This window comes from Sciurus vulgaris (assembly GCF_902686455.1).
Source record: "Sciurus vulgaris genome assembly, chromosome: 11".
NCBI classification, from domain to species: Eukaryota; Metazoa; Chordata; class Mammalia; order Rodentia; family Sciuridae; genus Sciurus; species Sciurus vulgaris.
The window spans coordinates 125,822,683-125,847,477 of NC_136472.1; the positions used below are offsets into that span (position 1 = coordinate 125,822,683).

General features: G+C 42.6%; 1 protein-coding gene and 1 pseudogene across 2 annotated transcripts in view; both read left to right on the plus strand.

Moving 5' to 3' along the window:
• Window positions 1-1,645: 1,645 nt before the first annotated feature.
• LOC306639322 (holocytochrome c-type synthase-like) lies at window positions 1,646-2,264 on the plus strand (annotated as a pseudogene). Its single transcript has one exon. The product of its transcript is annotated as a holocytochrome c-type synthase-like (transcript).
• An 18,020-nt stretch (window positions 2,265-20,284) lies between these two features.
• The window catches only part of ST14 (ST14 transmembrane serine protease matriptase), a 44,001-nt gene continuing 39,490 nt past the window's right edge, over window positions 20,285-24,795 (plus strand). The window contains exon 1 of the mRNA XM_079103156.1: window positions 20,285-20,554. Within this exon, the coding sequence (XP_078959282.1) occupies window positions 20,474-20,554 (81 nt within the window). The 5' untranslated portion in view covers window positions 20,285-20,473. The remainder of the gene's footprint in view (window positions 20,555-24,795) is intronic.

Below are 24,795 nucleotides of genomic sequence, written 5' to 3' on the forward strand. Positions count from 1 at the left end.
CACCATGGACATAATTGCTTTGCACTCAGCCAGGTAAGAATTCATTGAATCAAATTCTCCTTTATCCACAGTCGAGGTAGATGGATGTGTTAGCCACATAGAGGTTAAGTTTAAGTTTTATAAGGAAACACCCAAAGAAATACAAGTCAGGAACTACACGTAGACCTCACCCTAGACTGGCTCCACTGTACTCCCTGGTATCATAGCCCCCTCATGTGTACAGAGAGAAACTTACTCATCTGGTTTCTGCCTTGGTGACTCAGCTTTGACCTCAGGGGAATGTGGCCCTACCCACCTGCCCTCAGCCTCAGGTGCTGGCAACAGACTTGGGTGCAAAGTCCTCCTACCTGCCTGCCTGCTCTCAGCAGCTAAGATCTGAGCCAGCCCAGGTGTCTGCGTGGTCTGATCTGGTTTCAGTTGCTGTGACAACTGAAAATAAGAGTATCATCATAAGGAGACAGATTAGGACATGTGAGTCCCTAAGATTTGGAGAGGCAGTGGCAGAGCCACTGTTAGCATCAGGCTCTTTTTCCTGCACCAAAAAGCAAAGTGGTCCCTAAATGAATATGCTATAATGAATCTCATTATTATGTATAACCACAAGGCACTAATTTTTTAAAATGTAAGTAGGTCAGCAGAGGAAAGGAAATGGGAGGGAGGAAAGAGAGGGCAAGGGTAGTAGGGATTTAATAGAGCAAACTATACTCCATGCATTTATAATTATATCAAATCCTGATGTTATGTATAACTACTATGAACCAATAAAAAATAAACCAGCATCTTGCCTTGTCACCTATGAAGTAGGGGATGTCATGTCTATTCTGTCCCCTGGGGGTACTTCACTTCTGTAGGCCTTAACATAGGCTTTGTAAGTGTACCCCTACTGTGGAACAGCCTAGGTATTCAGAGGATGAACAGAAGAAATAATTCTTTCCCTAGAACTTTGAAATGGAGTGTCATGGCTTGAGGAATCTGTGAGTGCTGTTTTCATGATAACCCAAGTCAGTTGAACTAAAAATGTGGAAGTCAGTACCTTTTTCTGACTAGAGCCGTGTAACTTTCATCAATGACACATTTTTGGTTATGTGCCATGTTTCTATGTGGTGATTTTAAGGTCATGTACATGTGCTATCATAAATAGAAACTTGGAAAGTCTAAGATAAATTTTTCCAAATTTTATTTCATAAGGGTGCAAAGACTTGGGTTTCGGAAAACACTGTTGGTTTTAGAGTGAGCAGAGTGATTGCTTGCTTTTGCTCTTGTCCTGGTGAGTGCACTTGTGCACTCTAGTTCTATAGTTCATTCAGATTTCCATTTTCTGTCCAAGATTATGACATTGTATTTATATGTGCCTCTAGTGTCTTGATGGGGCAGTTTCTCAGACTTGTTTTTATCGTCTACAATTTTGAGTAGTACTAGTCAGATGTTTTGTAGAATGTCTCACTGTCGGGATGTGTCTGATGTTTCTCATAAGACCCTGGGGTTGTGATTTGTTGGGAGGAAAATCACAGAGGTGAAGGTCTTCATCCTATTAGATCAAGAATACACACTGTGAGTGAGAGGAAGCTTGGGACATTGGCAGGTTGCTGTCCTTGGGGCTTGGATTAGAATCCTCCGGTCCAACCCGTGAGAGCAAAACAAAACATACTCTGTGCCTGTGCACCAAGATCATGCATATGAGTACATGGAGTTTCCCATTACAGGCGCTGCTGCTAAGAATAGGAGAACCTAGATCCCTCAAGTCCAATGCCACCACCTAACCAAACACAGGCTCCAGATCAGCCCTTTGCATTGTCTACCATCAGAGAGGAGGCATTCATTCCACAAGCAGATTCAGATAAAAAGTGTTAATCCTTCTGAACAGAGGTTCTGGAACGTGATGTTAAAGGGTAGAAGTGGAAGGATGAAGATATTAGATATGTATAATATCATTAGAATTCACAATCAACAACGAGCAGACGTGGAAGGAGATTTTGAAGTGGGAAGCCCTCTATGCTGTGGTGTGTCCTTGTGCTCCATCATTGATCTGATTTGGAGGGAAAGCAAGACTATTCACCAAGGGCAAGAATTCATTCCTGGATGGGGTATGAAGTGCCCTTCGACAGGCACAATTGGATCACCAACCCTTGTGGCACAGAAGTTAAATATGTGACAGACTACTACAATGGTGGCCAAGTCAACAAGGACTACCAGTTCACCATCCTGGACGTCCGCCTACCTTGGACTCCCTTTCAGCAGTATGGGACAGAATGAAGGTTGCTTGATGGTGCTGTACGTCAATGTTTTGTTTGTGATGCAAAGTATAAACTTTTTTTTCTGAGAGATACATTAAACTATTTTTCCCAAACTGAATTGCACTTGTGATATAACAGGGACTTCAAGTGGGTAACCATGCTTCATCCTTCACTTAGCCAAGGACCCCTGCTCCATTCAGCTTTGAGCTGCTTTTGCCTTGCAGTTTATAGCATATCATTTTAAGTTTTCTTCCCATTTGGTTTCAGTGGGAAGCAGTCCCTCAGTTTGTCCTTTAACTGCAATATTGCCTGTGTATTTCATCTAGAAAAGTCTGAACAACCTCAGGAAAAGAGTTTTTAGAAAGTGAGGAAATCTGCTTTTTTCTTACTATTTTCTCAGGAATATTTAAGAAAACTGAAAGTCAGTATGATGCTCATGAGTTTTTACCTGGTCAAATATTTTAACTAAAATAGTTTATTATAAATAAGCAATAACGTTTAAAAAAGACTTATTGGGCTGGGGAGATAGCTCAGTCGGTAGAGTGCTTGCCTTGCATGCACAAGGCCCTGAGTTCGATCCCCAGCACCACAAAAAAAAAAAAAAAAAAAAAAAAAAGACATTATTTCTGAAGTCCCCACAATTTAACAGTAACCCTGAACAAAATGCAAAGCCATACCCTTGCGCTCAGCAAGACTAAGGTGTGTCTTTGCTCTCTAAATTCTCATTTATGTGCATTTTTCAGACTGGGCTTTGTTGAAGTTTCAGTTCACCATCAGATGCTGATGAATATGCTTTGAAACATAATTTTAAAAATATCTCCCTGTTGTTCTGATACGTAATTCTGCTCCCCAAAAACAGGTCTCCTCATTTTCCCTGGCATTTCAAGTTATTCCAACTTTGCCTTCCTCCACTGGGAGCCTTTAAATTTGGTCTAATCCAAATTTAAAAGCCTGGCTCAAGTCACAATGCCAGTGATTATATTTAGCTGAGTATTAATATTCGCAGGAAGAATATTTTTCTCAGATGTAGTATGTTTGCATCAATTCAATGTCTCATCTTTTATGTTTTAAGAAAGCTCTAAGTTTGCTGTTGAAATTCCTTACATCAGTAACCCCAAAACTAGTTGTTCTAATTATAGCAGTATGACTGTTTTTAAAGTGTTGATAATATCATCTCCTTTAATTTATTCTGGAAAAAAAAAAAAAAAAGAGGACGTAATGTCAATGGGACTCACCACTGTCGAAGTTGACCTTGATCCCCTGACTGGGCAGTGTTTGTCAGGTCTACCTACTCTGAGGTCAACCCCGACACCACTGTTACCTTTGGAAGGACATGCATTTAAGGAGGTGGAATAAGCTCTCCCTTATTTTTTATTGTATTTTGACACTTGGAAATAGAGTGATTAGAAAGTCTGGTTCTAAAATCAGTTTGTTGCAGTACTGTACATGATGATTTTCAAAAGCTGAGAGTAATAAATTGTGATGTTTCATGGGTGCACATGTATGTCAAAACAGATTGGATACTTATGGACATTTATTATATACTGATATATCTCATTAAAACTTTTTTTTAATCAAGGAAAGGTGTTTCATTCATTGGCTGTGCTTATGATAGTATGATACTAAATTTTCAATCCTATGTACAAATGTTCAAGTGTACAAATAGGTCTTCTAGGTGAGACATCACTTTTGACAGTGAAATTATCGGTTATGGAACTTGCCAGACATCTGTTTTAAAATTCCTCCATAGCATGAGTTTCTTTGGGAAAAGGTCAACAAATTAGAACAGGTGTCAAACAAAAACAAAAAGCCAGGGCTGGGGTGCAACTCAGTGGTAGGGTGCTTGCTGGTGTGTTGGGAGGCCCTAGTTCAATCGGCAAGAAACAAAAAGCAAAACCATGTGACATCTTCAAGTTCAACAACTCTTCAAGTGCTTTTCCACAAAATGAAAAATCTCTGTATAGTTTAAAAGTTTTCTTGATCCCTTTCAATCTTATTTAAAAATACAGTACATGCGGTCACATACACATACACACACACAAACCCACACACAAATTCTACTATATTTTTTAAAGTTCTTTATTCTTATGAAGAATACTACACTGAGACATTTTGTAGCCTATTATGCACTTAACATTCTAACGTGGGATAGCACCAGGACCTTACCAGTCAAAGTAGCAGCCATCAGCATTATCTTGGCCTTGATTTTTTTAATACATTCTTCCTCACGGGGTATAAATAAGTGTTCATATTAAAAGCTGAAATTCTGAGGCCAAACTGCCTGTTCTTTTCTTAACATGTCCCCTCACTTCTCTGTGTTCTAGTTTTTCCATCTGAAAATGGGGTTAGTGATACTACTAATCTCCTTGGTTTAAGAGTGAGTTATTGCCAGGTGCAGTGGCCCACGCCTGTAATCCTAGTGGCTTGGGTGACTGAGGCAGGAGGATCCTGAGTTCAAAGCCAGCCTCAGCAACACAGTGAGGCCTTAATCAACTCAGTGAGACCCTATCTCTAAATAAAATATAAAAAAGGACTGGGATGTGGCTCAGTGGTTAAGAACCTTTGGGTTCCATTCCCGGTACCAAAAAAAAAAAGAGTGAGTTATCACATGTAAATCTCCTAAACCTAGCCTGGTACCCAGCACAGACTAAGTGCTCAGTGAATACTGGGTATTATCATTATTTGAGACAAGGTTTTGCCATGTTGCGTAGGCTGTCCTCAAACCCCTGGACTCAAGTGATCCTCCTGTCCTGAAATGAACAGACACTTCACAGAAGATCTATAAGCAATCAACAGATATATGAAAAAATGTTCAACATCATTAGTAATAAGAGAAATACAAATCAAAACTACCCTAAGATTCCATCTCACCCCAATTAGAATGGTGATTATCAAGAATACAAGCAACAATAGGTGTTGGAGAGAATGTGGGGAGAAAGGTACATTCATACATTGCTGGTGGGGATGCAGATTAGTGCAGCCACTCTGGAAAGCAGTGTGGAGATTCCTTAGAAAACTTGGAATGGACCCATCATTTGACCCAGCTATCCCACTCCTTGTCCTACACCCAAAGGACTTAAAATCAGCATACTACAGAGATACAGACACATCAATGTTCATAGCTGCTCAATTCACAATAGCCAGACTGTGGAACCAACCTAGATGTCCTTCAATTGATGAATGGATAAAGAAACCATGGTATATATATCAATGGAATATTACTCAGCTATAAAGAATAATAAAATTATGGCATTTGCAGGCAAATGGATGAAATTGGAGAATATCATGCTAAGTGAGATAATCCAATCTCAAAAAACCAAAGGACGAATGATCTCACTGATAAGCAGATGATGACACATAATGGGGGAGTGGGAGAGGGGCAAGAATGGAGAAAGGAGGGACTGTATAGAGGGAAAAGAGGAGTGGGAGGGGTGGGAGGGAAAATCTAATATGAAAGGCCATGTACCCCAATAAGGTCAATAAACCAGTTATCCATTTCAAAAAAAAAAAATCTTAAGATCTAATATACTCTTAGAGTAAAAACATCATTGTTAATTGTACTGTAGCCCCCTTTTATTTGTGGAAAACAAATTCCAAGAACCCCAGTGGATGTCTGACCACAAACCCTGTATGCCCTACGTTTTTGTATGCATGCATACTTACTGCTCTAGTTTGGATATTAATATCACCCAAGTGCCCCTGTTGTAAAGCCTTAGTCCCCAGCCTGGGGACTAAGCCCGTTAGAAGGTAGTGGAACCTTTAAGAGGCGGGACCTATTGGAAGAAAGCTAGGTCATTGTGGGCTTGCCCTCAAAGGGGATTGTGAGTCTGAAGTTCCCTCCTCCTTCTCTCCTCTTTCTCTCTCTACTGGGGATTGAATCTGGGGTGCTCTACCACTGAGCTAAACCTCCAGCCCTTTTAATTTTGTATTTTGAAATAGGATCTCATTATGTTGCCCAGGCTGACCTCAAACTTCCTATCCTTCTGCCTCAGCCTCTCCCAAGTGGCTGGGATTACAGGTGTGTACCACTGTGCTCAGCTCTCTTTCTCTTTTTGCTCCATGGCTCACTGTGAGATGAGCAGTTTTGCTTTGCCGTGCAGTCCCCTCCATGATGTGTGCCTTGCCACAGATCCAAAAGCAATGAGGCCGGTCAGGCATAGATGGGAACCTCCAAATCTGTGAGCCAAAATAAACGCTTACTCTCTGTAAGTTGAGTATTTCAGGTTCTAGTAATGGAAAGCTGATAGTGAGAGCCAACTAGTCATAAAACAGAAAATTATAATAATGTATGAGTGTGGTCTCTGTCTCTCAACATTTTTATGTACTGTAATTTTCCTCCTTTTCATGATGATGTGAGATGAAATAATGTCTAGAATGAAGTGAAGTGAATAGTGTTGTTATGATATTGTATGTGGATGACTTGAACACAGTAATGATACTGTGACAATTGTTTTGATAACTGAGACAGCTACAAAGTGACTCCGGGCAGGTAGCATACACAAGGTGGATACACTGGATAAAGGGATGATTCTCATCCTTGGGTGTGATGGAACAGGATAGCTTGATATTTCATCATGCTACTCCAAATGACATACAATTTAAATTTAGAATAGTTTATTTCTAGAGTTTTGTATTTAATTTTGGACTATGGTTAATTAAGAGTAACTGAAACTTCAGAAAGTAAAATTGTACTGTAAATATAAATCCATAGTTTTGATGATTTCAACTTTTTTTTTATCAACTTCTTATCAGATAACTGTTTTCACCTGAGCATGAGCTCAACATGAAGCTAATGAGTCAGTGGACTTTGACTTTTAAAAACCAATCTAGAGATGGGTGTGGTGGTACACACCGGTAATCCCAGGGACTCAGGAGGCTGAAGCAGGAGGATCCCAAGTTCAAGTCCAACCTGGGCAACTTAGCAAGACTCTGTCTCAAAAAATAGAAGGGTTGGTATATAAATTCACCCCTGGGTTCAGGCTCCAGCACCAGGAAAACAAACAAACATGTAGACCTCACGTGGCACCATGAGTCAGGAAGTAGGCTGGCTATAGCTACATTTATTAGCTGGAAGAAAGGATGATCTTGGATGTACCGATGATGAGGACAGAGCAGGTAAAGTCTGAGAATGTCGGAGCATCAAATAAGTAGCCCAGGGTGAAATGCATTTCCAGAAAGGATCTGAGGACACACATTTAGACTAACATTTCAATGGTGTTTGTCAGATTTCCACTACTGTGACAAATACCTGAGATAAGTAACTTAAAAGGAAGAAAGATTATTTTGGTTAATGGTTTCAGAGGTTTTAGGCCATGTTGCTTTGGACCTGTGGCATCACAGTATATGATAGCAGCAAGTGACAGAGATCTGTTTACCTCATGGCAGCTAGGAAGCCGAGAGAAAGATAGGAAGAGCCAAGGTCCCCAAATCCCCTTCAAGGACATGTGCCCAGGGACCTCCTGAACATTCCACCACCTCCCAACAGTGCCACAGGCTGGCCTCCAAGTCCTCAAGACAGGCCCTTGGGGATACTCCAATCCAGACTATAGTGTTAGTATGTCTGCCTTTACCAAGTTGACGCACAGCGTGTCTCCTGAGCAGCCCTCCCGTATTTGAAGCATTCCGTCACAGGAGTCCCGCCTAGGTAAGGTAGAAGCCACACTTCACCTTCCCAGCTTGCTCACAGGGAGGGCGCAGTCCTAAAAGGTAAGATCTAATGAGATGCACTCTCAAGAGGCTCAGTCAGGAGAAAACAAAGAAAGGACACAGCGCGCAGGGAACCCATTTTCTGGCAGGGTGAAGGAAGAGGCATTGGTTTGGGGGGCCATGGTGGCAGTGTGACTGGTATCCAGGTTGGTGTCCAGTCTCAGTGAGATGAACGGTCCTGGTATTGATGGGCAAGAGCAGCAGGGCTTTCCGTGTGGCCTTGTCCTGTGGCTGGGGCCTTGTTCCTGGCTCTTTCCTCCTCTCATGCTTCTCTGAACCTCCCAGACACTCTGTGAGCCTCTAAGCATCTTCCAATAACCCCCTCCCTCAAATTAGACAGTATTGTTGTTTGTTAGCTGGCAGGTTGACAAGAACTCCATCAAGGATGAATTCACTGAACTCTACTATGAAAATTGTACCTGTTGCCTTCATTTATAAAGGAGATAGTGGGAAGAGGAGGCAGGGAGAGAGGGAAGTCGGGGAGAAGGGGGGCCCATGAACTGAAACTGAATTACAGGCATGTATGAATTTGTTGGGATGAATGAGTTACTACAAGCTCTAATAAAAAAAAAAATTAGGGCTGGGGATATAGCTCAGTTGGTAGAGTGCTTGCCTTTCAAGCACAAGGCCCTGGGTTCAAATCCCCAGCAAAAAAAAAAAAAAAAAAAAAAAAAAAGATTAAATAAATAAAATTAAATAAAGGAGGTAGAGTTTTGTTTTTGTTTTTTTTTTAAAGGTAATGCTAGAACAGGAAAGGTAATGCTAGAACAGGATTCTCTTGTGGAAAAAGAACCGATACAAGGTAAAATAAGTTAAATCAGTACCATGTGGTCCTAAAATAGAATTGGAAGTATCATCATGAATGTGATGGGTATTCTTATCTCTCTCAGAAACTCCTAGCTTTCTGGGGTTGGGTGTGTAGCTCAGTGGTACAACTCTTGTCTAGCATTTGTGAGGTTCTGGGTTCAATCCCCAGTATCATTTAAACAAACAGACAAACAAATATTCCTATCTTTCTTCACCAAAAGCCCAGAAGCAATGACCAAGTACTAATGAACATCCCCCGTGCCCAGATTATGATTTGATATTTCAATATCATTTGTTCAAAAAATGACATTGGGCTGTCTTCAGGAAATGACTGTATGTATGAGCAGTTTAGAAAATGAATCTGGGACATTATGCAAGGGGAATAAAAACAATCATAGATGACTAGGATTGGGTCAAAGAGCTCAGAGCTGACTTAAATAGGCTCCCACTGGTCAAAGAAGGGATGCTTTAAACATCAATCAGCATTAAAATGGCAATAAATTGAACACATCAAATATATTTAAACACCAGAGCTCATAATAATACAAAAACAAGCAAACAGAAAACTGGTCTGCTATAGTTTGGAATTTTTTAGTTTTTGATTTTTTGAGATGGGGTCTTGTTATGTTCCTCAGGCTCACCTTGAACTTCTGGGCTCAAGTGATTCTCCTGTTTTACCCCCTGAGTATCTTGGACACAGGCACATGCCACTGTGCCATTTATACCTTTAATCTTTTAAATAATTTTATTTGTTCATTTTAGTTATGCATGACAATAGAATGTATTTTGACATATCATACATACATGGAGTATGACATGCATTTTTGTGGTCGTACATGACGTGGAGTTACACTGTATTCATATAAGACCATAGGAAAATCATGTCCAATTCATTCTACTCTTTCCTATTCCCACCCCACTTCCCTTCATTCCCTTTTGTCAAATCCAATGAACTTCTATTCTTCCCTCCCTTCCCCCCAACTCCGCTTATTGTGAGTTAGCATCCACATATCAGAAAGAACATTCATCCTTTGGTTTTTTGGGATTGGTTTATTTCACTTAGTGAAGTCTTCAGTACCATCCATTTACCAGCAAATGCCATAATTTCATTCTTCTTTATGGCTGAGTAGTATTTCGTTGTGTGTATGTACCATATTTTCTTTATCCATTTCTCTGTTGAAGGGCACCTATGTTGGTTCCATAGTTTAACCATCATGAATTGAGTTGCTGTAAACATAGATGTGGCTGTGTTACTACATCCCCATCCCTTTTAAAATATTTTATTTAGACACAGGATCTTGCTGAGTTGCTAAGTGCCTTGCTAAGTTGCTGAGGCTGGCTTTGAACCTTAGACCCTCCTGCCTCAGCCTCCTGATCTGCTAGGATTATAGGCATGCGCCATAGTGCTGGCTAGTATGCTGATTTAAAATCCTTTGGATATATGCCAGGGAGTGGGATAACTGGGTTAAATGATGGTCCCATTCCAAGTTTTCTGAGGAATCTCCATACTGATTTCCAGAGTGGTTGCATCAAAAGGTACACTCATACATTCCTAGTCCCACTAGGAATGTATGAGTGTACCTTTCTCCCACATCCTCACCAACATTTATTGTTACTTGTATTCTTGATAATTGCCATTTTGACTGAAGTGAGATGAAATAGTGTAGTTTTAATCTGCATTTCTCTAAATGCTAAAGAGGTTGAACATTTTTTCATATATTTGATGGCCAATTGTGTTTCTTCTGTGAAGTGTCTGTTCAGTTCCTTTGCCCATTTATTAATTGGGTTATTTGGGGTTTTTTGGTGTTAAGTTTTTTGAGTTCTTTGTGGATCCTGGAGATCAATGTTCTATCTTACATGCAGGTGGCAAAGATTTTCTCCCCTCTGTAGGCTCTCTCTTCATGTTGTTGATTATTTCCTTTGCTGTGAAGAAGATTTTTAGTTTGATAAAATCCCATTTATTGATTCTTGATTTTACTTCTTGTGCCTTAGAAGTCTTGTTGAGGAATTCGGTTCCTAAGCTGATATGATGGTGATCTGGGCCTACTTTGTCATCTAATAGGTGCAGGGTCTCTGGTTTAATGCCTAGATCCTTGATCCACTTTGAGTTGAGTTTTGTGCAGGGTGAGAGAGGGGTCTCATTTCATTTTGCTACTTATGGATTTCCAGTTTTCCCAGCAACATTTGTTGAAGAGGCTATCTTTTTTCCAGTGTACGTTTATGGCACCTTGTCTGGTATGAGATAACTGTGTTCATGTGGGTTTGTCTCTGTGTCTTCTATTCTGTACCATTGGTCTACATGTCTGTTTTGGTTTCAGTATGATGTCATTTTTGTTACTGTAGCTCTGTAGTATAATTAAGGTCTGGTATTGTGATGCCTCCTGCTTCAGTTTTCTCACAGAGGATTGCTTTGACTCTTCTGGGCCTCTTATTTTTCCAAAGGAATTTCATGACTGCTTTTTCTATTTCTATGAAGAATGTCATTGGAATTTTAATAGGAATTGCATTACATCTGTATAGTTCTTTTGATAGTTTGGCCATTTTGATATTTCTGTCAATCCTAGAACATGGGAGATTTTCCATTTTCTAAGGTCTTCTTCAATTTTTTTCTTTAGTTTTCTGTAGTTTTCAATGTAGAGGTCTTTCACCTCTTTTGTGAGATTGATTCTCAAATATTTTATTTTCTTTGAGGCTATTGTGAATAGGATAGTTTTCCTAATTTCTCTTTCAGTTGATTCAGCATTGATGTATAGGAACACAATTGACTTATGGGTGTTAATTTTACATCCTGCTACTTTGCTGGATTCATTTATGAGTTCTCATAGCTTGAACATTTTTTAATTAAAAAAAATTTTTAAAATAGTTGTAGATGGACACAATACCTTTATTCATTTATTTTTTATGAGGTGCTGAGGATCAAACCCACACATGCTAGGCAAGTGCTCTCCCACTGAACCACAACCTCAGTCCTGATAGCTTGAATCTTCAGTGACCCCAAAGGTCAATATGTTGAAGGCTTGGTCTCTTGCTTGGCACTATTGGGATGTGGTGGAAACTTTAAGAGGAGAGCCTAGTGGGAGAGCTTCAGTTACTGGAGGCATACCTTTAAGGAGATTGTGGGATCCCTATCTCTTCCTCTTTCATTCCTGATGATGAGTTGAGTAACTTTGCTCTACTGTGTGTTACCATGTGTTCCTCATCATGATGTCTCTCCACAACCCCAAAAGTAATATGGCCAACCAACCATGAAATGAAATCCCTGAAACCATGAATCAAAATAGACCTTTCCTCTTTTTAAATTGATTATCTCTGATACTTCGTTACAGTAATGGAAAGCTAACCAATATCTTTGGAAGATGTTAGGGAATTAACTATTATTAACTATTATGAAGGGAAAGATCCATGTATTTATTCTTCTTTCATACACTAATGTTATCATTGTGTTTCCAAATACTTAATAAGAAATCTCCCTTTCTAGAAGTATTCCAACAGGTAAATAAACAAAAAATGATAAACTAATAGACTTCCCATTTCCTAATGAATTTAGAATTCAGGCATACAACTTGCAATACAAAACAAGGGATAGTTAGACATGTGTCTCTTGTTGAAGACATTACCCCCTTTGAAGTAAATTTACTCCAAAAAGAAAGCAAATTTTTATCCAATGAAGCCTCCAGATACAACAGTTTTCAAGAAATACAAAGAACCAGGGAGTCCACAAAATAGACTCCTCCATGAGAATACAATCAGCAAAATCTCAACTATTGGAGCCTTCAGTACGTGAACTGTAGGGAAGGGTCAAAGAGACGAAGTGGGAGCTGCACACAATGGTGCACGCCTGTGATTCAGTCGCTAGGGAGGCTGAGGCAGGAGAATCTCGAGTTCAAAGCCAGCCTCAGCAACTTAGTGAGGCACCAAGCAATTCAGTGAGACCCTGTCTCTAAGAAAATAATTTTTTAAAAAAGTCCTGGGGATGTGGCTCAGTGGTTAAGTACTCCTGGGTTCCATTCCCTGTACTAAAAACCAAACCCAAACAAAACAAATTAAAAAATAAAAATAAATAAATAGAAAAGAAAAGATGAAGTGAGAACCTATAGGTTAAAAGAGAACTAAAAACCATATAGCATAGAACAAAGAAAAAGCACACCAGGACTGGGAGTGTAACTCAGTGGTAGAGTACTTGCCTTGTGCGTATGAGTCCGTGGGTTCGATTCCTAACACTGCAGAAAAAGACAGTCGGTCAGAGGTAATCTTTAGTGTGCAGAGAGTCAGACCTGGATGATAAAACTATATAAAGAAAAACAAAAAAGTAATTACCGCAGTGGTTTCTCTTAGTGGAGAGAGTGGCCATTGCTTTGGGAACAGTCATGCGAGGCTTAGGGTGAGAGAGAGTTGATGAGGTTCTACAGTTTGAGCATCCCTAATCTGAAAATCCAAAAGATGAGACATTGTAAGTACCAGCATGGTGTCACGAGTGGAAAACACACCCATGGTAGACCACAGTCAAAATGCAGGAACACTAAAAATAGTGCATGAGATCATCTCTGGGCTCCGTGTATGATGTATATATGAGACATAAATGAACTTCATGTTTAGACTTGGGTCCCATTCCCAAGAGGCTCACTGTGTATATGCAAACATTCCGAAATTGGAGAAAATCTGAAATCCAAATTACTTCTGATCCCAAATATTTCCTATAAGGGAGACGCAACTTACATTTCCTCTCACAGTCATAAATCAGGGTGGTGCCTTTTTTTAATTTTATTTTTTATTGTAAACAAATGGGATACATCTTGTTTCTCTGCTTGTACATGAAGTAGAGGCATACCATTTGTGTAATCATACATTTACCTAGGGTAATAGTTTTTGATTCATTCTGTTATTTTTTTCTCCCCCCACCCCTCCCACCCCTCTTATCCCTCTATAGAGTCCCTCCTTCCTCCATTCTTGCCCCCTTCCTACCCCCTATATGTGTCATCATCCACTTATTAGTGAGATCATTCGTCCTTTAGGGTGTTGCCTTTTAATAATTCAGGTAGTCATCTTATACTTTCTTCCGTATTTGTACTACCTACTTAAATGAGATTTAAGTGATAACAGAAAACATTTACTTGCATTTCATTTATTCATTTGGGTTTTTAATAATTTTGCAAAGACTCATTGAGTGTATGCTGGAGAAACTAACAGAATCAGATTCCTACCTTTGGGAGTGGTGCTTTTGAGAGCAGAGTGACGGAGTACACTTGGTCTTTCACTCTAATCCCAACAGATTACAGTTTGACTGTAGCTCAGTGGTAGAGTGCTTGCCTAGCATCCAAGAGGCCCTGGGTTTGATCCCCAGAACCACAAAACAAACAAATGAATTGGAGTGAAGCAAACTGGGTGAATGATAACTTCCAGAAGCTATGTGTTCTCCAGGGAGGGATGACAGTGTTCTGGAATAGGGGCAAGGCAGGAGAGAGAAAAAGTAGATTCCAAACATAATTTGGAGTTAGAACTGACAGATTGGTGATTTGATTGTGTGTTTGTTGTTTATGGTTGGGTGGAATGAGGAAAAACACCAGTGGTCCCTTCTAGAATTAATCAATTGAAAGGATGATGAAGTATTTATTGAGATGACTGAATCCAAAGTAACATAAAGGAGAAGACACTTCTGGCTCTCAAATCTGCTATTCTGCTCTAAAAGGAGTGGCTCATATTGTGTCCCAGGTTCCTAGAGCTTTGTTTTATCTAGGGCTAGACACATGTCTTGTACACAGAAGGCTCTCATGCAATCATTTGCAAACAATGCACATGCAATGCCTCTACTGCAAATTCTGATGAATAGAGAGAGAAGCCCACCATGACCCTTCCCTAGCATTGATGTGTTACATCAATTTACTGAGTGCACCTGCGGGCATAACAGGGGAAGCAGTGTGGACATTTGTAAGTACATGAAACCCATTTGGTTCAGTCCTCATAACATTACAATATGCTTTTGTTTCTAAATTGTTAGTGAAGAAACCCAACAGTAGACAGTGTGAGCAAGGGGTTAGCATACCCATACTTTTTTTTTTTTTTTTTTTTTTTTTTTTTTTTTGCTGTGCTGGGGATCGAACCCAGGGCCCTGTGTTTGCAGGGCAAGCACTTTACCAACTGAGCTATCTCCCCAGCCCGAGAGTTCTTATGAGTATTAGGAAAATCAAAACTCACTATTTTATAAGGTATGTAGCACTTTCAGGAAGAAGAGATTGATTATGTCTGGGGACAGTTTCACAGATATAATGTTTTATTTAATTAATTTATTTACTTGGTACCAGGGATTGAACCCAGGGGCACTTTACCACTGAGTCACATGCAAGCCCTCTTTAGTTTTCATTTTGAGACAGGGTCTTACTAATTGCTTAGGGCCTTGATAAATTGCCGAGGCTGGCCTCGAACTTGCAATTCTCCTGCCTCAATCTCCCAAGTCGCTAGGATTACAGGTGTGCCAACATGCCTGATGACATTATGTTTTAGTTGAATTGGACTCTTACCAAGAGAAGGAGGCAGGGCTGGGGAGATAGCTCAGTGGGTAGAGTGCTTGCCTTGCAAGCACAAGGCCCTGGGTTCAATCCCCAGCACCACACACACACACACAAAAAAAAAAAAAAAAAAGAGAGAAGGAGACAAAGCCTGAGCAAGGCGGCCTGTAATTCCAGTGACTCTGGAGGCTGTCAGGAGGATCAGAAATCTCCACGCTGGAGCTTTTGCCTAGCATGCATTAGTGCCTAAGTTCATCCCTAGTACTACAATCAATCAATCACTCGATCACTCAATTTAAGTAATAATAAAAGAATTAAAGATCATGGGCAAATCTTCATAATTTTGAAATCGGCCAAGAATTCTTAGACAAACTCTGAAGATACTAAACAACTGGCAGTGCATTTACCGTAAAGCACCTTCCACAGGGAGATACTAGAACTCGTGGGCACAAAAGAAAAGGCAGTACAGGTGTTGAACAGATAAAACTTGCTGTTCTAGGAAATTTGAGACGTTCATGGATGGAAGTTCCTTGACTGGTTCATTCCACTTTATTCTGTTCATTCTAAACCTCTCCCACAGCTCTGGCTTTTGCAAACTTCTCCTCCTCCTAGGAGTGCGAGTTGCCAGCAGACCTGGAACAATTTTCTCTGGCTGTGTTGGCCAGAGTCTCACTGTCTTGGAGGGTAACAGCCCTGGTGATTTTAAACTTAGGCTAGGTCTACATGCCGCATCCTTACCCTCTCCCTTACCACCAGCATAAGTGTGGTTCTTTAGCCTACAGTCAGGTCCATATCTGTATGTTCTTAAGCAGTTCTGGCTCCAGGGACATGGGGGCTAGTTGGAAAGGCTCTTGGGTTCCTCTGGAAACAGATGTGGCTTTCCCAGCAGACAAGGAACTCTGGAAAATTCAGGGAGGAGAGATGGTAGTTTTGGAGTATAAGTGTCAGGGATAGGGAGGGAGCTTGGTGGTGATATAAGTGAAGAAGGCATGGTGGCAAAGATTGGTTAATTTGATCATAAGTTACCTTTGTATAGCACAGGAATGATGGGAATCTGGATTTGAGTTGGATTTATTCCTATGAGTGTGAGAACTTTTTTTTTTTTTTTTTTTTTGGTGGCAATGCTAGGGATTTGAACCCAATGTCCTTGGCCACATTGTTTGGGCTTTCTATTCTCAGGTTCCTTCATGGAAAATTTAGGAGCAAAAGCACTTAGCTCATAATTTAATGAGAATTTTAAGAAGTGCATTTAATGTAGTAACATATGGTAACACTTTTTTCTCTGCCATGAGAGTGGACATAGGGTGAACTCAATAAGTTGCCATGACACAATGATCCTAGGGAAGGGTCTTGTGGGCCTCTCTCTCGATGCATCTGCATTTGCAGCAACTGCATCTCGTGTGCATTGCTTTCATATGATTGCATGAGCACCTTCTATGGGCAAGACACTTGTTTAGCCCTAGATATAAACGAAGTTCTAAGCACCTGGGACACTCCTTTTAGAGCAGAATAGCGGGTCTGTCATGAGCGACATCCCATCTATGCTTACTTCCAGTCATGCATTAATTGGAGGTGTTGTGCCTTTGTAATCCAAAATAGGAAACTATTTTTTTGATATCTTCTATTTGGCTTTGGAGTGCTTTATATGATGGAAGCTTACAGATCTATTTTCCTACTTATTCAATGGACACAATTTATTTTGCTAGACTCTGAGGACTCAAAGGTCAATAAGAAACAGACAGAAATGCAATGAAGAGGTGATAGTGCCATAATAGATATACAAACACATCTAGTCCTGGTTTAGAAGGAAGAAAGAAACCTCTTGGTGGAGGTGGTAAATCAGTCAGAATAGGCTAGGTTTGTGGCAATAACAACCAACCATCAACTCTCAGTGGTTTAATGTCCCAAAGCTATCAAGACTTATGACATATAGCCAGTACACCTGGCAGGTGTCTCTGTTCATTGTGACCTCTTGGGATCACAGGCTGATAGAGGTTGTGTGTTTCTTTTTTTTTTTTTAATTTATTTAAAAATTATTTTTCATTTAAATTATTTTAAAATTTATTTTTATCAGTACATAAAACATAAAGATCATACATATTTTGGGGGACCATATGATGTTTTTTATAAAAGTTTTTTTAATTAATTTTTTTTTAGTTGTGGATGAACCTTTATTTATTTATTTATATGCCATGCTGAGACTAGACCCAGTGCCTCACACATGCTTGGAAAGCACTCTTACCACTGAGCCACAACCCCAGCTCCATGAGCTGTTCGATACATGTACACATTGTGTAATGCTTAGGTCAGGTTAAGTATATCTATCTTCTCAAACATTTATCATTCCCTTAAAGTGATGTCAGAGATTTTGTCTCAGAAGAGAGCACAGGAGTTGCATATTGCTTCCTATGTTCCTGTGTGAAAGTGATGGGTACTGTCTCTCTCAATTCACATTTTCTTGGCTACAGTTACCCATATGGGTAACTTAACATCAAAAGGAAGGAGTGTACTCCTGGTCTCTGCTTAGACGGTAGAGAGGTAAAAACACTTAGTGAACAGTGTTAGTAACTCCCACTGGTTTGACTCAACATATAGAAGAGTAAAGAAGGGCTTCCTACTGGGATGAAAAGCTTTGGGAAAGGTGCAAAGATCAGAAAATCTGGTTGAAGAGAAGGGGTCCTGTGTTAATCAACTTTTCCTCACTGCGACCAAAATAGCAGACAAGAACAACTTAGATAAGGGAAACTTTATTTTGGCTCATGGCTCCATGGTCAGCTGAATTCGATTGCTGGTGACGGAGCACTGCGCCATTCAAGGCTGTCAAGACGCAGAGAGAGCAAGGGGTAGGGAATGCAGGGAGAATGAACCCTTCCAAAGCACTCCCCAGTGACTAACCCCCACCTGCCTACGTTCACCACCAGGTTGGCTCATTCAAACTAGGCTGGACTGATTAGGTTGTAGGTCCTGTATTCTAATTAATCCACCTCCAAATATTCCTGAGTTAATACAGGAGCTATTTGGGGACCTCATATCCAAACTATAACGGGTGCCAATAACAATGCTGGCAGGCATGGTTGCAAGTGAGGATGCAACCTCGCTTCAAATGGAGAAGAAAGAAGGACTATCTATACACATCATGTATGTGAGAGAAAGCCCTGGACAGACTTAAAATTAACTGGATATGAGATGTGAGTAGAGAGTCAAAAATGATTTTTGAGGGCTGGGGATATAGCTTAGTTGGTAGTGTGCTTGCCTCGTAAGCACAAGGCCCTGGGTTCAATCCCCAGCACCAAAAAAAAAAAAAAAAAAGATTTTTGAGTTTGAGCCCAGGAGAATGATTGTATTATGATTAGAGAAAACAGTGGAAGACAGGTAATTTGGGGAAGTTGTGGCTTGTTGATTTCAAAGCAGAAGGCTTTATTTTGTTCATTCTTGTTGCCCAGTACCTAGGACAGTGTATGTGCTCAATAATATTGGTTGACTGTGTAACACTGGTCAACTCTATGACTCATGTAGAACAGCAGTGGAGAAATTCCCTGGTGACTGGTAAGGCAGAGTGACATTCCTTGGTGATGTCTATACTGGGAAGGCAGTTTTCCCTCTTTGAAGCCATGGGATTAGATGACTAGACAAGAGAGAAAGTATAGAGAAAAAAGGGAGTAAGCTGAAGAGATAATTTTTGGAACCATAACATCTAGGGACCAAAGGTAGGCCATGAATCCAGGAAAGGTGGACATTTGTAGAGGGGATCAGTCAGTATCCAATGCAGCAAATGGATCACACACACAGAAAGAGATGGGTGCAGACCCCTCCCTGCAAGTGCCTCCCAACAAACAAAAAAGAGGTTGCTACTGGTCACCAGGAAGAAGGTCAGTGTCATGGGAGGGAAGCTGGGTCACAGAGTGGCTCTGATTTTTGTTTGGTTTTGAAGACATAACTGAGACACAGTCATGTAGCAAGGTGACTAAGTGTCGGGAGCAGCATTTTGAATCATAGTCTCTGGTGACAGGAGCGCATCTGTGCTGGGAAATCCTTGTGCAAAGGTTTGAGTTGAGACTGTCCAGTTGCTATGGTGATGCCCTGTTCAAAGGAGGTTATGTGCATGCCACAGGACTATCAGTCTTGACCTTGAGTTCAGACACCAGTTACCCAGGGAAATTATAATTGGACTGCCCAGAACTTCATCCTTCATCCTGCATGCTTTGAAGAAACTTTCTCACAAAAAATCCATTTGATGTTAAAACCTATATAATAAACATGCTAAGCTAGCTCTGGGTTGTTTATCCCTCAGCAGGAGATGAAGAAACACCAGGCCCCAGCCTTTTCTCTCTTTGTGTGTCTGTTTGTCTTTTCTCCATCCCCATTGCCCCTGGCTGGTTTCTGAATTAACAGCCATGCAGGTTGTGGCAACTAAGGTGAAAGATCCCGTGGAGACTGAAGTTGCATAATAGCAGGAGAGAAAAGATGGTTGGCATCAAAGAGTCAGATGGGCCGGGCACGGTGATGCATGCCTGTAAACTCAGCCACTTGGGAGGCAGAGGCAGGAGGATCACAAGTAGATCAGCCTCAGCAACTTAGTGAAACTGTGCCTCAAAATAAAAAATAGAAAGCACTATGGATGTAGGAAAATGCAAGAGTGCCCCTGGGTGTCATCCACAGTACCAAAAATTAAAAAAAATAAAAAAAAAATAAAAAAGAAAGAAAAGAGATGAAAAAGCAAACAAGACAAAAACAAACAACAACAAAAAACAACCTAGCTAAAAGAAGGGCTCCGTTCCAGAAAAAGAGATCGTTTGTAGTACAGGAAGAGTGGTTGAATGCAGTTGGTGGTTAAGTCCTTACTGACCACGAATCCAGTCAGGACACCCCCTCTCTTGAGTGGTGGCGGGTGGTCTCTCAGCCTTTACTCGAGGGGAGGAGCTTTCCTTGGAGGGCGTGTCGGAGGCGGAGCCCGAAGACGCGGCGCGGCGGGCAGGGGAAAGGTGCGCGGGCCGGCGGGGCGGGACAGACCCTGGAAGCCACACCCTGAAACTACCTGCGCGGGGCAGGAAGAATGAGAGCTAGAGCGAGAGCCGCCGCCGCCGGCCGGGCGCGCTGGGCTTGCCCGGGAACTTGGCCCTACCTGCGCCCTGAGCCCCCCGCGACCCCCGTGGCCCGCGGGCCATGGGAGTCGGCTGCCTGCAGGGATCACGTCTCTGAGACCCCAGACCCGCCACGGAGACCATGAAGAGCGATCGGACCCGCAAGGCCGGAGGGGGTCCAAAGGACTTTGGCACGGGACTCAAGTACAGCTCGCGGCAGGAGGTGGGCTAGGACCGGGGTCCGGGGCGCGCTGGGCGTTGAGAATTCAGCCCCTTGAGCCGCAGTGTCCAGCGCACGGCGCTTGGTCTGGGCCAGCTCCACTCCACTGCCCGTTGGTGGCCCGGTCGCTGGGCGCACAGGTGGAATTTCCTGTTTGGCGGGTACCTGGCAGCCGGCGGCCGGGCGGGGTTGACCGGACCTTTGGTACCAGAGCTGCGGCGCACAGGCCACGGTGGAGGCGGGAAGCCCCAGGGGCCTGGAAGCTCTGAATCGCTCCCTCGGCCTGCCTTCCCTCTCGGTTCTTTCTCTGACTTGAAAAAAGAGGCTCCGTGTCGGTCCCTCCATTACCTTTGGATTATTAGTACACATCTGTTAGGAGCCAGGGCGTGGAGGCAGGGAGTAAGATTTGGGCGACGGAAAGGAGGTTTTGGGGGGCTTGGAGACTTGGCTCTCCTTGACCTTCGCAGGAATTTTTTTTTTTTTTTTTTCATTCTGGTCAAAAGGCACTTTGGGACCTTTGCTGAGAGTAATCGAGAGATCTAGAGCTTTCGGTGATATAGAGGGTGGAGTGCAGGTCTCCAATGTTAGTTTTGCTTGGGCTTCCCCAAAAGGGATGGAGCCCTTTGAGAAGGTGACTGGGTAGGGGTGTGGGAGCACGTGCTTGAGTGTTTTGGAAGATACTGAAACAGGAAGCTTTTCGTTGGCAGGAAGAACAAGGAGAGAGATCTCTTGGGAAAGATCTCGAACATTACATCTTAATGTACAGAGTCGGGGGAGCGGGTGTTAGTCACTTTATTGAAGGACACACCTAGGTAGGTGGCAGTGCCTAGGCAGGGCTAGCAGCCAGGACTCCCTCTCTACAGAGGGACCCCGGCAGGACCCCACTTTTCTTGGAAGTCACTGAATGAGTACGGAGAGGCAGATCTGTTTGGTGAGGGAAGTTTGTTCCTGTGCAAATGAAGGACTTCCTCCCCTACCTCCTTTCCCTTTGTCCCCAGCCCTGTTGTTCCTAGCTTTCATGTCAGGCCAGATTTTGGTGCCATCTCAAATTGATTCCTTTTCTTCAAGCAGCATTCTGACTTAGGAAGCATGTGGAACACAAGATTCTGGGGCTGTTGTGGGTACCTCCACCACACATACCAACTGAGACTGGGCAACGTTTTCTCCCTTTTCAGCCCCAAAGGCTGGAGCTTCTGGTTGTGCCTCTGCTCTGCTGTGGAGCGGATTGACCTGTCCCTGCCTTCTCTTCCTTTCTGTAATTGGGGTGTTTGTGAATCCTTAATAATTGCCTAGTTGGGACTCTAGACTCCTGCCTCAGCAGAGTGCCTACTCTTTGTTGTTTATTATTGTTTTTCTCCCCTCCCTCCATGTTTACCCTTCCTGTCTTCCCTTTCTGGGACTTTCCTGCTGACACTGGGAAAGTAGATCTTCCTGGAGTCTGAGTCCACCTTCCTCTTGGGGCCATCTCTTGGAGGGTACAGCATCCTCCCTTGATGGAGACAGTACTGGATCTCCCTTCCTACTCTTCCCCGGGTTGCCCAACTTGTCTGGTCACCTCGGTTTTTTCCCCTTTGGTCCCTGCTTATTTTCTTCCGTGAGGCTCATCCATTCTCCACGCCATTGGGTTTCTCCTTCCACTTTTGGTTCTGCTGTTTTCCTTCCTGTGACTCACTCTTTGTCTTCCCTCTTGCAGAGCTCCATTGAACCAACTCTACATAGTTGTAGGCCAAGTACTAGTGAGGGGTGACTCTCAAAGACCAATACAATGTGGTTGTTTGTTTAAGGAACTTACAGCCTGGGGGAGTGATGCTAAGAGACCTGCAGAAAGTTCGATGGGGCAGTGTGTCTGGAAGGAAGTAGCCAAAGCTCATTTTCATTTCTTCTGGAAGTTTTCATATATTCTTCCTACCCCAAGCCTCACCAGAAATCTCACTCTCTGGGGTCACCTGGAATTGTTTGTGGCTGGGGTCTGCCTTGGCATATTCTCTGACCAGGAAGTGGGTGGGACTGCTGTCCCCTGGGTTTGTTCTCTTATGTCATCAGGTCATGCTGGGCCCCAGGAGCCCTGTTGCTTTTGGGTTTTGCATTCCTGAGCTGCTTCCATTCCTGGATCCCTGGTTGGTGGTACTTGGATCTGGCTGCCTTTTTCCTAATGCTGATGACCTGAGGCCTCTTTCCCTGCTGCTCCCATTGAGTGGGAAGTGGCCCTACTGTGCTGTGTTGCACTGTATTATTCTCTCTGGCCTCCAGGGCCTGTGTCTGGGATTGTGTGAGCACTGCCTTTGTGGGAGCAGGTGTGCAGGTGCCAATTGTTACCACTATTAAGGTGAATTGGGAGGCCTGCCTCTCTGAGGAGCTGGGTCCCTGTTGAATATTTGGTGGTGGCTATGAAGCTGTTTTGACATATACATATACAATCAGGTCTCAATTTCCTTAAGCAAGAGTCGGTGTCCGTAGCCACACGGGGAGCCTGGGTTGGGGAATCTGATACTTTGAGGTCAGAATCAGGTGCTTGGGGGCCAGTCTATACAGCCCTGACTTTTTAGGGTCATCTGTTTATCAATTGGTCAAACATTCACCCATTCATTCAGTCTTTCATTGACATAAGAGACACTTACTTACAGGTACCCACCGCCTGAGTATGCACTGGGAAATAGCAGTAACACAGTCCCTGCCAGTCACATAGGGCCACCCTGTGTGGTATGGGATAATGGAGTTACATTCAGTGTCATGAGTACTAGATTTTGGACAAGCCCTTAGGAGACTCAAGAGAGCATCTGTGTAACCTGGGCTGGAAGCATTTGTGATCTGGTAGCAGTACACCAAGCACAAAGCTGGCTAGGCAGTGGCCAGGGCCCTGCCTAGTCACTCCACCTCAGAAATGTTACCTAATTTCTCTAAGCTTCAGTTTCTTGTGGATGTAAAATGGAATGATGCATAAGTGCAGGTTTGTTGCAATTATTCAAAGGGATACTTTTCGTGAAAGCCCTTTGTAAGTTTTTGCACAGTGTTCAAATGATATAGTTTGAGTTTTGGAGTTGGAAAAGCTGTGGGATGAACAGGAAGTTGATCTAATAGTGGGATGCAAGTCAGGACTGAGAATCCCAGGTTTTGTGTGTGTGTGTGTGTGTGTGTGTGTGTGTGCGCTCGAGATTGAACCCAGGGATGCTTAACCACTGAATCACATCCCCAGTCCATTTTACTCTTAAAAAAATTAAAAAAAATTTTTTTAGTTGTCAATGGAACTTTATTTTTATTTATTTATATGTGGTGTTGAGAATTGAACCCAGTGCCTCACACATGCTCAGCAAGTGCTCTACTAAACCCAGCCCCATATTTTTTTAAATTTAGAGACAGGATCTTACTAAGTTGCTGAGGACCTTGCCAAGTTGCTGAAGCCGAGGTGTGGTGGAAAGTGAGAGGAACTATAGTGCAGGTGGTGAACAGAGAGAATCTGGAAGTGCTTGCAGGGAGGACTCACAGATCCTACCCTTGGAGGGGAAACCTGTCTTCTTCAGGGTGCTTTAGAGATTCTTCCCTCCACCATGGTCCTGGGAACGTCTTGAAATTCATAGCCTTTCTTTAAGAGTCTGGAAAATTGAAGCATAAGAGACAACTCTAGTTTGATGGCAAGCTTCTCTGGGTAAGAAGCCCAAGTTGCCTGCTACCAGTAGGCCTCATCAAATGGTGGTTCTGCTCAGAGCCAGAGCAGTGGCTTGGGTGTCTTGTCACCACAGGCTGTAGAAGGAGAACCAGCTGAGGCTCCCTCACCCCTGCCTCTGTGGCCAGTGGCCTCTCTCCCTCAGAATGCCGTTCCTGGAGTTCCCCTCGCTTCTCTCCCTTCTCTGGTCTGTGGTTCTGCCCAGGCTGTTGGCTCATGTCTCTCCTAAGACAGGAAGTCTGTTCTTGTGAAGGGGAGGGAGAATGTGACAGAGTCCCCAGGTAGCCCCGGTTCCAATTTATCTGTTGCTGTTCCCGATACTGTGCATACTTGTAATGTTGCTAGCATTTATGAGCATTTATGTGTTAACTACCCCCTTAGAAGTAATGCAACTGTCTCTCACTATCTAAGGGGACTTGGTGCTAGAATCCCTGGTCTATGCCAGAATCTGAGGTGCTCAAGTCCCTATGTAATGTAACACAGACAGTCATGCATTGCTTACGAGGGATATGCTGCGAGAACTTTGTGGGTAGTTGATTGGTGTGTGCAAACACCATAAAGTGTTAATACGCAAACCCCCATA